Below are 14827 nucleotides of genomic sequence, written 5' to 3' on the forward strand. Positions count from 1 at the left end.
TGTTAGCCATATTTTCAAATTTGCAAAAGCACCATGATATACAGCAAATCAATACAAAACATTTGAGCAGTCAGAGCTCCTAACCGAGTCTTGTTTTTTCATCCAGTCTATATCAGAAGAATATTCTTCAGACAATCTCTTCAGACACACCTCAAAGAGCTCTGGTGAGAACTCACAGTCAAAAGATACCACTGTGATTAAGTCAAGGCAGAACGACTTCAGAGAGATGAGCTAAACGCAGGGCTGTTCAATTCCGTTTCTGTACGAGCAAAACACTTCTGTTTTTCATCCTCTCCTCCATTCATGGACTAACTCAGACCTTGGACAGCAGGTGAGTGCAATTAACTACCAGGTAGAAACAAAAACAAATGTTTTGGCCCTCCAGGTCCGGAATTGAACAGCCCTGAGCTAGATGCTAACTACCACTGTTATGTACAGTACCAGTGAAAAGTTTGGACACACCTACTTTATTTTTACTATTTTCTACATTAGAATAATAGTGAAGACATCAAAACTATGAAATAACACATATTGAATCATGTAGTAACCAAAAGACTGTTAAACAAATCAAAATATATTTAATATTTGACATTCTTCAAAGTAGCCACCCTTTGCCTTAATGACAGCTTTGCACACTATTGGCATTCTCTCAACCAGTTTCATGAGGTAGTCACCTGGAATGCCTTTCAATTAGCAGGTGTGCCTTGTTCTTTCCTTCTTAATGTGTTTGAGCCAATCAGTTGTGTAGTGACAAGATATGCAGAAGATAGCCCTATTTTTCTAAGACCAAGTCCATATTATGGCAAGCTCAAATAAGCAAAGAGAAACGAAAGTCCGTCATTACTCTAATACATGAAGGTCAGTCAATGCGGAAAATTTCAAGAACTTTGAAAGTTTCTTCAAGGGCAGTCGCAAAAACCATCAAGCGCTATGATAAAACTGGCTCTCATGAGGACCGCCCCAGGAAAGGAAGACCCAGAGTTACCTCTGCTGCAGAGGATAAGTGCATTATAGTTACCAGACTCAGAAATTGCAGCCCAAATAAATTCTTCAGAGTTCAAGTAACAGACACATCTCAACATCAACTATTCAGAGGAGACTGTGTGAATCAGGCCTTCATTGTCAAAATGCTGCAAAGAAACCCCTACCAAAGGACACCAAAAGGAAGAAGAGGCTTTGGCCAAGAAACACGAGCCATGGACATTAGACCGGTGTAAATCTGTCCTTTGGTATGGTGACTCCAAATTTGAGTTTTTGATTCCAACCGCGTGTCTTTGTGATACACAGAGTAGGTGAATTTATGACCTCCGCATGTGTGGTTCCCACCGTGAGGCATGGAGGAGGTGGTGTGATGGTGCTTTGCTGGTGAGACTGTCTGTGATCTATTTAGAATTCAAGACACACTTAACCAGCATGGCTACCACAGCATTCTGCAGCGATACGCCATCCCATCTGATTTGCGCATAGTGGAAGTATCATTTGTTTTTCAACAGGACAATGACCCAACACACCTCCAGGCTGTGAAAGGGCTATTTGACCAAGAAAGAGAGTGATGGAGTGCTGCAGCAGATGACCTGGCCTCCACAATCCCCCGACCTCAACCAAATTGAGATGGTTTGGGATGAGTTGGACCGCAGAGTATAGGAATAGCAGCCAACAAGTGCTCAGCATATGTGGGAACTCCAAGACTGTTGGAAAAGCATTCCACATGAAGCTGGTGTGCACAATTTTCATCAAGGAAAATGGTGGCTACTTTGAAGAATGTAAAAATATATAATATATTTTGATTTGTTAAACACTTTTTGCTTACTACATGATTCCATGTGTGTTATTTAATAATTTTGATGTCTTCACTATTATTCTACAATGTAAAAATAAAGAAAAACCCTTGAAGGTGTCCCAACTTTTGACTGGTTCTGTAAATGGGATAAAATATTTGAATGAAAGAGTCTAGTAACTACAGTAGAAACTTATTTTATCATGCCTAACCTACATGAAACAAATTATATGCTCACTCAAAAATGAATGTGTGCTGTGGTAAATAAATCAATTAAAACAAATGTTGTTAATTTCCATTATTCTTCTGGTATTCAAGCCATGTAAATCCACAGATCAACAACGCAAATCTACAACAACAAAAAACTCACAAAACACAAGTGCTTGTATGTTCATTTGATGGAACATATTCTCAGCCTTTTTCAAATCAAATGCATTAAAGGGAGGACGGACAGCTGATGGTTGGTCTCCATGGAGATGACAAAGTGCAGGTCTCACCAAGCTAATTATGTTCAATAGCGATGATGAGTCATCCCACAATTCCCTCAGATATCTCCCTCAGGCGAAGAGAAGAAGCATAATGTGCTTGTTGATCCTACCTTGAACAACTGGTATCATCAGAATATAAGACATCCTACTGTACAGTGTTAACACTTTTCACTAGTTCTCAAAGTGGTTATGTAAACGCAATCTATTATTGCAATCCATTATATGACTGCTAGTTCTCTTTTGAAGCCAAATATTTTTAGTGAGGTAGCTGAACGAACTACATTTGTGTGACGGATAACCGTGCCTTGAGGCCTTGAGACCTCTGTTAGCTCTAACAGCAATGCCTGAGCATTAGCTCAACAGGTTTAATTAATGATCTATGAAATAGAGCTAGAGATGACATTCTCCAGACAGTTCCCTTACCTGAACACACTGGTTATTGCTGTCTGCTATCAACACCTTGCCTACTGAGGAGGCAGCCACACCCTGTAGATTGGTGAATTCCCCTTTGTTTCTTCCTTTTGTACCTGGAAAGCATGAAATAAACAAGCGTTAAATTCCCCTGTAATTCGTATTCATCATGTGAGTGTAGATTAAGAGTTTCCAAAGTGAAAACATTTTGACATATGATTTTTTTGATAAAGTGAACTGTATTATTCTTACATTGGTCAGTTCTCTGAGTAACTTTTTCCAATTCCACACAAAAACTTTGACTAGTAATTCATAACATATTAGTGTTGTCATGGTACTAGAATTTTGACTTTGATACCAATACCAGGTTTAGTATCATGATACTCGATACCATCACAATACTTGACACCAAAATGATACCACAGCAAAAAAGGTATTTTCACCAAAGTCACAGAATGGCACTTGATCCAGACAGAAAAACTCAGCTACTGCTCTGTTCAATTGTTTGGCATCTTTGGACTTTTTTACATCAAAATGTTAAATCAATTATACAATCATAAAATCAAATTGACTTTGTTTTTACCAATCAAACTACATAACATAAATGGTAATAATGTATTTGAATGGTAAATCTCTATTGATAAACTGGCTAAATTTGGTCCCGTGTGGCTCAGTTGGTAGAGTATGGCGCTTGCAACGCCAGGGTTGTGGGTTCGATGTCCCACGTGGGACCAGTATGAAAATGTATGCACTCACTACTGTAAGTCGCTCTGGATAAGACCATCTGCTAAATTACTCAAATGTAAATGTCCCCTAGGCCTGTTCACAATACAGGTGAATGCATATTCAACAGGAGACCAATTAAGTGAATGAAGTGAATGAATAAAGTTTTTGGTGACAATCAGCTTTCAAATCAGTACATTTTGCGTTACAGTCTCCATATTAAATCACAAATAAAGTACTATGGTAGTAAATTGATATTTGCTTCCGCTGTAAACTAGCAAGGAAAGTTAGCCTACAAAGCTTGACGCTACCGAGACTCCTTGCATTGTAAAGTGATCTAGCCTGTATGGACATTGTTTTGCGAATGTCGTTTGCGCATTATTCAAGTGTGTTAGTTCCCCACTCTGCACAGAAGTTAACATGATGCAGTCCAGACTCCCAGTGCAGGCTATCAATGAGTAAGTGGAGCAGGCACGGTGTGCGCCTCACAATATAAGCGATTGAGTTGATCCGTGAAACACATTTTTACAGAAGTACTGAAAGTAACCAAAATTCAAGTACCGAACCGATTTTCATGTTCTAGTATCGAAAAAGTACAGAAGTTTCGGTATACCCTATACCATACAACACTACAACATATGTATTAGGTGAACAGTCCCTTTAAATGTGTTAGTTGAACCTTCCCTTTAAATCTTGTTAAAACACCAATGATAAGGCAACCATTACCGATCCTGAAAATTAGGTCATCTTCGATGGGGTTCTCTTTCCTCTTCCCCGTGCTGTACATACTGGCTGGCCTCTTGATGGCCTTCTGCTTGACGTGGCTACTCCCCGGCGACTTCAACCTCTTCTTGGCGCTCTCCGTACTGGGCGACACATCAGCCGACTTTGTCGCTTTAATCTTAAAGGGACTCCCCTTAATATGCTGGTCGTACAGACGCAGCGACAGCGTCAAACTACCCTCTTTCGGCGCCGTGTACAGATACTCGTACGTCCCGTTCTTGTTGTCCAGTATCTCGCCATCGCCCACGCTTCCGTCCGGCGTGGCGATCTCCGCCGTGATGTTGGCTTTCCCCATCTTACACAGCTCACCGTCCTTGTCCTTGGTCGTGATGGTGACTGAGGTGGGAAGGCCCGCTACGCACTGCCTCAGGCCCTCGCCCGTGGCCACCGTCTCGGATGCCACAGCATTCGTTGTAACTATAGTACCCAGATTATGGATGGACTTCTTGAGGCCCTCCGTCTCCACCAGGAAGTCCAGCTGGTCGTTCTCCCCGGGCTGGAGGGGGAGCTCTTGGCTGGCCAACTCGCTGAGTCGCTCGCTCATCTGCTTCTTGACGAGCAGGACCTCGGCCTCGGTGCCGTGACTCAGGGCCTGCTCGGTGAAATTGCAGCTGCTGTTGATGCCATCCTGGCCCTGGAATAACGTGTCCAGCTGGGCTTGGAGCACCTGGGAGAAACAAAATGTAGAGAGGGGAAAAGAGTGAGGGGGCAGGATAGTAGAGAGGGTGAGGGCGTAGAAGGGTGTCAGGTGGGTGTGAATGAAGATGCACATGTGGGCATGCAAACATCTGTCAGTGTGAGGGGCTGACAACACACACACACACGTGCAAACACTGTATACAACCTGTCAATGTACACACACGGACGCATGTGCACATATGCACACACACACACACATATATACAATCTGTCAATGTAAATACACAAACATTGTCAAACGTATGATCAACAAACACATTTACCTAACAAATGTGTGCACACAGACACATGCAAATATACACTGCAAGCAGGGAACTGGAAACATACACACACAACAAATGAAAACACACATCTGCTTTTAGACAGCTGTCCATATGCCACATGAATACCAGTTAATTTGCTGTATTGAGAATAAAGCTACATTTTCCATTACCAAGAATAAACATAGAATTGCAGACTAAGCTAAGTGGACTTTTGACACATCCACTGGTATAGGCATATGGTAGAGGGTCGACTAACTATCAAAGTTATCACTTGTTAACATAACACCACAGCGCAAAAATGCTACAGGGCTGGGTTAAAACACAGCGCATCGCACACATGCACACACACACACACACACACACACACACACACAGTCTCACTGTCTCTCTCACACACACACACTCACCTGCATCTGGCTATCACACTCATCCTCTTCGACAACACGAGAAGCCATTGAGCTCTCAAAGTCTCCAGTCAAAACTACTTTCTCCACCACTATCTATATCAAACCTTGCTTCATACTGTATAAGACTCACACTCTGCAAGACTAACACAAAGATATTCTAGACAGAGAAAGATGACATCCCAAGGGCAGGGAGATACAGTGCACACTCACTTAGCGCAGTGCACTGTGGAAACCTACACCACTGTACCTACCCACTTTATCAACCCTTCTCTGCTTTCAAGACTCACCCTCTCTTTAAACATGAACAGCTCAGCTAGCTTGCTAGCTAGAATGATACAGCACTTTCAAAGTCTAAATTACCAACTAGATAAACACAACAACAACCCCAAAGCCTAGATATAGAAAAGTAGAAAGTATCCACAGTCCACACCCTATAGGAAAGGGCAGACAGATAAAAGTCCTCCTTTCCTTTGTGCAGCACTCTGTCTGCTCTAGCCAGCCGGTCCTACTGGTGAATCATTCCCATGTGATGGTGCTCTGCTCCCCAAGGGGAGGGCGTTGGGCGCTAGGCCAGCCTGGTTGATTGGTTCTCTGGGCTGGGTGGGGCATCAGCTTCTCTGGCCTGGCAGTCAGTCTCTCCTCTCCTCCAGCCCTCCCCAAACCATGTTTTATTTAATCATTTCTCAGAGAACAGCCTGATCCACAGCTGAGCCACTGGCATGCAAAGTAGAAACAGTGTAAAGAGAGCCTCTGCTGTTGTGTGGGATAGTAGATCGAACAGAGGACTTTATTTATATTGCTATGTTATTTATCCTTTATTAATACAGGTTTCATTTAATATTTTAGGATAGAGATTTATTTCTAGGAAGGCACATTGGAATCAGAAAACGTTTCAGTTGTTGTAAAATTACCACCTATAGCTTTCAATAAATACTAGATTTTCAGATTGGGAAGCATCTACTTTCAGTATTTTTCTTGTTTACATTCTGAGTATAATGCTGTTCATTCTTGGTTAAAAACTATGCCCATGTTTAGAAATGTATTTCCTTTATCTCCTAATCATTAATCTACTTACCTTCATTGACCACCTGCCTCTAATTTCGTATCATATTGACTGTGTGGACTAAACAAATTGCCAAAACAATCAGAAACCCACAAGAAAAGGTTCTAATTAACGTCCCACTCAACCCCCCCCCCCCCCCCCCCCCCATTTATCAAATGTTGGGGGCCTCACCTTCTGCTTGAGGCCGTAGTTGACCTCAAGCTCCATGAGCAGGACACTCTTGCGGACGTTCAGGGTCTTTTGCAACTCATCGAACGTGGTGTGGATGTCCCCCTCGATGGAGCTCTTCTGATTGGTCAGCTGCTGCAGGATCTCCGACAGCACCTGCAGGGCCGAGTCGATTTCAGGCAGCCTGAAGGAAGGTGAGGGAGTCAGAGGTTGGGTGCAATCAGTCTTAGGTCAAAATTAGCTGACTGTGACTACATCACTTTGAAGGATGGAGCGCATTGTCCCTCAAACTATTGGGCCATCGGGGATAATGCTTCGGTTGCCTCTGATACATATACAGTGCCTTCGGAAAGAATTCAGACACTTGACTTTTCCCACGTTGTTAGATTACAGCCTTATTCTAAAATTGTCCCTCATCAATCTACACACAATACGCCATAATGACAAAGCAAAACTAGTTTAAAAAAAAAAGTTTGTTAATTAATAAAAAATAAAAAATAGCACATTTACATAAGCATTCAGACCCTTTACTCAGTACTTAGTTGAAGCACCTTTGGCAACAATTACAGCCTTGAGTTTCCTGGTATGACACTACAAGCTTGTCACACCTCTATTTGGTGAGTTTCTCCCACTCTTCTCTGCAGATCTTCTCAAGCTCTGTCAGGTTGGATGGGGAGCGTCACTGCACAGCTACTTTCAGGTCTCTCCAGAGATGTTCGATCGGGTTCAAGTCCGGGCTCTGGCTGGACCACTCAAGGACATGTAGAGACTTGTCCCGAAGCCACTCCGTGTTGTCTTGGCTTTGTGCTTAGGGTTGTTGTCCTGTTGGAGGGTGAATCTTCACCCCAGTCTGAGGTCCTGAGTGCTCAGAAGCAGGTTTTCGTCAAGGATCTCTCTGTACTTTGCTCCGTTCATCTTTACCTCGATCCTAACTAGTTTTCCAATCCCTGCCGCTGAAAAACATCCCCACAGCATGATGCTGCCACCACCATGCTTCACCGTAGGGATGGTGCCAGGTTTCCTCCAGACGTGACGCTTGCCATTCAGGCCAAAGAGTTAAATCTTGGTTTCATCAGACCAGAGAATCTCGTTTCTCATGGTCTGAGAGTCTTTAGGTGCCCTTTGGCAAACTCCAAGTGGGAATTAATGTGTCTTTTACTGAGGAGTGGCTTCTGTATGGCCACTCTACAATAAAAGCATGATTGGTGGAGTACTGCAGAGATGGTTGTCCTATTGGAAGTGTCTTCCATCTCCACAGAGGAAATCGGGAGCTTTGTCAGAGTGAACATCACTTCCCTGACCAAGGCCCTTCTCCCCCGATAACTCAGTTTATCGGGGGAGGAAGAGTTAGGAAGAGTCTTGGTGGTTCCAAACTTCTTCCATTTAACAATGATAGAGGTCACTGTGTTCTTAGGGACCTTCAATGCTGCAGAAATGTTTTGGTACCCTTCTCCAGATCTATGCCTCGACACAATCCTGTCTCGACGCTCTACGAACAATACCTTCAACCTCGTGGCTTGGTTTTGCTCTGACATGCACTGTCAACTGTGTGACCTTATATAGACAGGTGTGTGCCTTTCCAAATCATGTCCAATCAATTGAATTTACCACAGGTGGACTCCAGTCAAGTTCCAGTAAAATCTCAATGATGATCAATGGAAACAGGATGCACCGGAGCTCAATTTAAAGTCTCATAGCAAAGGGTCTGAATACTTTTTTTTTTTTTTTTACATTTGCAAAAATTTCCCCAAAACAGTTTTTGCTTTGTCATTATGGGGTATTGTGTGTAGATTGCTGAGGAATTTGTTTTATTTAATCAAAGTTAAAATAAGGTTGTAATGTAGCAAAATTTGGAAAAAGTCTAAGGTCCAAAATGGGTAGATGAAGGACTTTGATTCTAATAGGAAAAATCAATACACTCGTGCAAATTGGGGAAGAACATATGATGTATTCTGTGTACAAATAAGACCAAAGATGGCGCCATTAACCCACTTTCCCCAGGGGTGTGTGTTGGGCCATTACCTATTTTTGACTGTGTCCAGTGCAATTGGATGTCATAATTATTATTAAATGGTTATTTTCTGGTTGTAATTTGTTTATATGGATGTAAATATGTCATATAACGTCTTGGTGTCCCCCAGGGGTATGTATTGGCCCCTACCGGTTTTTGACGGCGTCAAGCTGTTCCTGCAGTGAGGCCTTGTGCTGATCGACCACATCTTTGAGGGGTACAGTGGGGTGCTCGGCATGCTCGCCGCTCGTACAGTCCTGGCACATGGCTGTCTCACACGGTGGGCAGTAGAACTCCATCACCTAGGCAAGAGCAAAGCAAGAGTTTAAAAGGTCAAGGTGAAGGAATGGTATGAGAATCCGTTTTCTCCTTACCCTTTCCTTCCCTCTGACATGATTGCAAATGCATACTGTGCAGGTGTGCGAAAGCACTCCCCAAATATTCCCAGAATATATTAGGGCACAAAATACTGTAGATATTTACTAACCCTAATATTTATTTCCTCTTAACTATATTCAAAAAAACACCACACAAGTAATCTAAAATCCTTTTTTCCCCAAAACATCACACCCTGTTGTAAACCTCTGTATCAAGCATTGAAGCAAGTCATTATCCCCACTTCAGAGTTCAGTTCCAGTGTGGTAGTGCCCCCATGCCAGTAGCCCATAAAAATAAACCTGTTGCTATGGTGATGAGATAGAGAGAGAGTTGAATGTCACGGAATCTCCTGGTGAGATTCCTTGACCATCACTGTAATTTCAAGGTGACCTATCGGTAGAATAATTTACTAGAGTAATAACGTTATATGGACATTGATGGATGGAAGTTATTATCTGTGTGTGTGTGTGAGAGAGAGTCTATCTGTCGTATTATCCTACATTTCCTACGTGGTTGGGGCAGGAGAGCGGTTGTCCCGTGGCCACAGAGCTGATGGTCTCCAACACGGTGTTCTCCTGGCTGCGGCTGTCGCTGGGGGGCCGCTGCAGCACATCCATCAGGTTGGTGATGAAGAAGTTGCTCTGCAGCGCCGCCACGCCTTTCTCCGGCAGGATGGACGTCTGGCGGCACACGGGGCACGACAGCGTCAGGCTGTGGGCCGGGATGTAGTTCTGCAGGCACCTGGAGAGGAGAGAGGCGGGTAGAAGGGTGGAGTTAAATGTCAGATGTGGATATACTTACTAGTGTTTGTAGACTATTTCTATACCACCACAGCCCTAATACCGGTTATGACAGAAAACACAGGCTACATGTCTGCGTCCCAAATGGGCTGAGGTCAAAAGTAGTGGCCTAAATAGGGAAGAGGTTGACATTTGGGATGCAACAACAGACATATGTATCGTACATCTATGTTATTATGACTCTCATCTAGTATGTTCTGCTTGAATCAGGAAAAAAACTGCTTTACAAGATCAAATCCTAAAAGGTTGTAGTAGGCAGACATGGGTTTTTTTCCACCACACACCAACAACACTGACTTATAATACCAGTGAGTGACTCTAGAACACATTGTATGAAGGGGTGGGATTCACAGTCACACACTGCCTAGCCCTAGATAGTCCCACAATACGTTTAGGTACCTGATTTATGGCAGAAGAACAAAAGCCCAGAAAAAGATCCAACAAAATATATATATACAGTCGTGGCCAAAAGCTTTGAGAGTGACACAAATATACATTTCAACAAAGTTTGCTGCTTCAGTGTCTTTAGATATTTTTGTCAGATGTTACTATGGAATACTGAAGTATAATTACAAGCATTTCATAAGTGTCAAAGGCTTTTACTGACAATTACATGAAGTTGATACAAAGAGTCAATATTTGCAGTGTTGACCCTTCTTTTTCAAGACCTCTGCAATCTGCCCTAGCATTAACTTCTGGGCCACATCCTGACTGATGGCAGCCCATTCTTGCATAATTAATGCTTGGAGTTTGTCAGAATTTGTGGGGTTTTGTTTGTCCACCCGCCTCTTGAGGATTGACCACAAGTTCTCAATGGGATTAAGGTCTGTGGAGCTTCCGGGCCATAGTTATCACTTCATCATGCTGGAAAAGGCATTGTTCGTCCCCAAACTGTTCCTGGATGGTTGGGAAAAGTTGCTCTCGGAGGATGTGTTGATACCATTCTTTATTCATGGCTGTGTTCTTAGGAAAAATTGTGAGTGAGCCCACTCCCTTGGCTGAGAAGCAACCCAACAGCATGACACAGGACTGATGGTAGCGCTCACCTTGTATTCTCCGGACAAGGTTTTTTCCGGATGCCCCAAACAATCGGAAAGGGGATTCATCAGATAAAATGACTTTACCTCAGTCCTCAGCAGTCCAATCCCTGTACCTTTTGCAGAATATCAGTCTGTCCCTGATGTTTTTCCTGGAGAGAAGTGGCTTCTTTGCTGCCCTTCTTGACACCAGGCCATCCTGCTGCCATTCCTGAGCAAGCTCTGTACTGGTGGTGTCCCGATCCTGCAGCTGAATCAACTTTAGGAGACGGTCCTGGCGCTTGCTGGACTTTCTTGGGCGCCCTGAAGCATTCTTCACAACAATTGAACCGCTCTCCTTGAATTTCTTGAAGGTCCGATAAATGGTTGATTTAGGTGCAATCTTACTGGCAGCAATATCAGCAGCAGACTTGGTGAAAATGTATATTTGTGTCATTATCGAAACTTTTGGCCACGACTGTACAGTATATATATATAAAAAAACGACTTTAAATGGCCTATTGAATTGCTAGTTTGATTTCATTCTATCGAGTCGTATACAATTTTCACAGAGACGCTGATTCATTTAATCACTGTTTAATTCACTGATTAATTAAGTTGTCCGATGGTCATGAAAGTCAACACAGAATTAAAATGAAAGAAAAACCTAACATGTCAATCAAGTTAATGTTTTCTGCCCCTCAAAAACGAATTGAATATTTATATTCAGCACACAGTCGCCTGCACCATACTGACTCCGAAATGAACAGAGAGAGACAAGACAGATGGAGAGAGGGACAGAGTGGGGAAAAGAGGATGGGAGAGAAGACAGACAGAAGAAGGGTAGTTGAGAGACAGAAGACAGAGAGAAGGGAGAGAGACAATCAGAGACAAAGACAGAAGGAGAAAGAGACAACGATAGGGAGAGAAACCAAGCAAAAGATAGAGAACGAGCAAAAGCGAGCGAGAGCATCTTGGTACAACAGCATCATCAAGTCTAATTGAGTAATGTCACGCTCTAGATGCTATACAGAACAATGAGACAGGCAGAGACAGGCACTGAGCTCTCCCTTCTTCTCCCAGGGACAAAGACAGCTAGTCTAGGAGGGTGACATGGACAGACCAAATGTAGTCATAGAAAAGACAGACATTTTGTGAAGCTACAATATTTCGTTTCTATATTCAGCTAAGTTCCCTATCCATGACAAGAGGAAAGACACTTTATACATATTTGGTTAGGTCATCTTTAATCCAAGGCTGTGTGATGAGCAAGCATCACTTTCTATCACCCTTAATTGGCAGAATATTCACACGTTTGCCAACCGATAAATCACACTCTTGAAGACAATCAAGCTCACGCACTCTCCCAAACTGGACATATAGAACAAAAATGAGACAGGCAGCGCGCGCGCTCGCGCACACACACACACACACACACCTCACCTCTCACAGAAGGTATGGAGGCAGGGCAGCACTTTGGGGTTTTCGTAGCGGTCCAGGCATATGCTGCAGATCAGGAACTGCTTGTCGATCTGTCGCACCACAGGGCTGGGGATGCTACTGGAGCCTTCACTGGCCATCCTAATACTCTGTCATAAAGTTCCCTTTTCCTCTCACCCTGCACCCTAGAGAGAGACAGAGAGAGGGGGGTTAGAGGGGTTCACACACATACGCACGGATGCCCATGTTAAGACTTCGACATAGAGGGAAGTGGGTTTTGGAGGTATGCACACACACATATACAGAAGTGTCCAAAACGTTGTTCGCATTTCCAACTAGTGTGCGCACGCACACACACACACACACACACACACACACACACACACACACACACACACACACACACACACACACACACACACACACACACACACACACACACACAAAGAGATCAAAAGGCAAATTCACAGATACACAAATCAGCTGGAAAGAGAGACAAAGGTAAAAGGAGGAGACACACGTCAACTGCTTGCTTCCTCCCATCCTGCCCCTCACCGAGACAGGAAATGCCAAACACAAACACACAAATCACAGTTCTGTCACAGAAACAGCAAAACATCTCAACATAGTCCACATATCAGTATGTATATGAACAGCAGAGGGTCCAAGTATTAATGTATGATCTTAAATAATATTTCCCACAATATGGCCTATGGCCTATAAAGCTAAGGACATAACCATCACACACAATGGCATTATGATATTGTACTGCTTAGTAGTAGTCATCAACAAGTCCATGAAATAAAATAACCCTCAAAGAACATGGAATAAGACCTAAGAAGTTAACTGCTCACTCAATGACTTACATAAAACAAAAGCATACAGATTGACAACTACGACCATCCAAAAGAAATTAGCCTTTTGGCATTTTGGCTAAATCACAGTCATTTCAAATGAGACACAGATGCTGTGGCTTTGGCTGCTTGGGGAACAGATCTGATCCCCAGGGGCTGGTCCCAGACCCGTTTGTGCCACCTTGCCAACTTTTGGCATTGCCATGCCAAAAGCACCAACAGATTTGGGACCAGGCGAACATGACCCATGGCTGGTAGGGGGGAAAAAGACAGGTAGGAGGTCAATCTCAGGCCATGGCACCAGCTGAATAGCAACAGTAGAGCCAACAACTGGGGACCAAGCAATTCCGGCTATGGATACTAGCCACAGAAGAGTAGAACGTCCCCGAAAAATAAGGAGAGAAAGAAAAATATATCCACAGTGGTTTTGGGGCCTTGGCCCTTGTCAGTACCCCTCAAAGAAGAAACTTTCCAGGAGCCCCAGGCCTAGGCTGGCCATCTGGTATCCCTACCCAGGATCAATAACTCAATTTGGGGCTTGGATGATCTCAAAATAGATTTTTTGCTATGGCTTCAGTGCCATGCTAGGTGGATGTTTCCAGAAAAAGCACTGAGTTATTAATATTTGATAACAAAGTGAAAGCAAAGCAGAGCATGTACAGTAGAAGCTTAGTGATGCCACTGAGGACAGAGTTGAGTGCTGAGCCATAGGAAAAGTAAAGTACAATATACTGTTCAATACAAGCAGGCCTCAGATTCAAGAGATTGTACTGAGTACTGTACTGAGCTCTACTCACTGTACTGTGCTATCCAATCTTGTGAAACGTGTCTATGATAGGTTCAAATTTGGTCCAGTCCGGTCCATCAACATCAAGGCCAGGGTGGACTCAGTGTGAGCAAAGCATGTGTGTCAGCTAGCTAGCCGTCTCAGGTTGTATTTAGGACAGGCAAAGAAACAGGACGCCTCTGCCGCTTGTAGAAAAAGGCCCTGAGGGAGACTCTCCCTCCCTCGCTGATATCTTGTACAGTATGTGCCAGAAAATAGCTTGACAGGAAAAAAGAAAACCGTTGTCATGGCTACCGGGATGGAGAAGAGGTCAGCCCCTTCATGTGGTTTAACCCTTTCCATATAGTTCGCTTAAATCTTAAATGCTGACTACTCGACAGTACACAGCAGAAGTCAAGTCCTTCATAGTGTCTGTCGCTACCTTATCTAAGCTACAATATTTACATAACTTTGGTTGTGCGGCCCTTGAAGCTTAGTGGGTTTTAAGCCAAGCGGTGGATTGAGATTTTTTTTAAAAAGCTAGATTTATCTGGAAAGCTTTGGTATTACGTCATTACACAGTCCTTTTCACTTCATTGGTCAACTATGGGTTAACTCTCCACATGTGGGGACTCGGGACCTTAAAGAGGATGACAATATGGTTCATGGTGTATTGAGATAACCCCGAAGATTTATGACACCATAACACTCAATAAACAAAGAAAGAGATTCGCACACTCTCAATTAAATGCTTCCAACAATTGAATGGGTAAACCTAGT

At 43.3% G+C, this 14827-nt stretch overlaps 1 protein-coding gene across 7 annotated transcripts in view; it reads right to left on the reverse strand.

Annotated features, from left to right (window-relative positions):
- trim2a (tripartite motif containing 2a) overlaps positions 1-14827 on the reverse strand; it is a 64333-nt gene that overhangs the window by 12002 nt on the left and 37504 nt on the right. For 5 of the 7 annotated variants that reach the window (XM_029750130.1, XM_029750134.1, XM_029750127.1 and 2 more), the window contains exons 2-7: positions 12431-12612; positions 9672-9912; positions 8944-9095; positions 6786-6966; positions 4126-4849; positions 2689-2792 (exon numbers count right to left, since the gene is read on the reverse strand). In XM_029750130.1, coding sequence (XP_029605990.1) covers positions 2689-2792; positions 4126-4849; positions 6786-6966; positions 8944-9095; positions 9672-9912; positions 12431-12567 — 1539 coding nt within the window. In that variant the 5' untranslated portion in view covers positions 12568-12612. Of the gene's footprint in view, positions 1-2688; positions 2793-4125; positions 4850-6785; positions 6967-8943; positions 9096-9671; positions 9913-12430; positions 12613-14078; positions 14191-14827 lie in introns of those variants that run through there. The other 2 variants (XM_029750132.1, XM_029750133.1) reach the window with 2 other exon arrangements.

The sequence above is a fragment of the Salmo trutta genome, chromosome 4 (genome assembly GCF_901001165.1).
Source record: "Salmo trutta chromosome 4, fSalTru1.1, whole genome shotgun sequence".
Lineage (NCBI taxonomy): Eukaryota > Metazoa > Chordata > Actinopteri > Salmoniformes > Salmonidae > Salmo > Salmo trutta.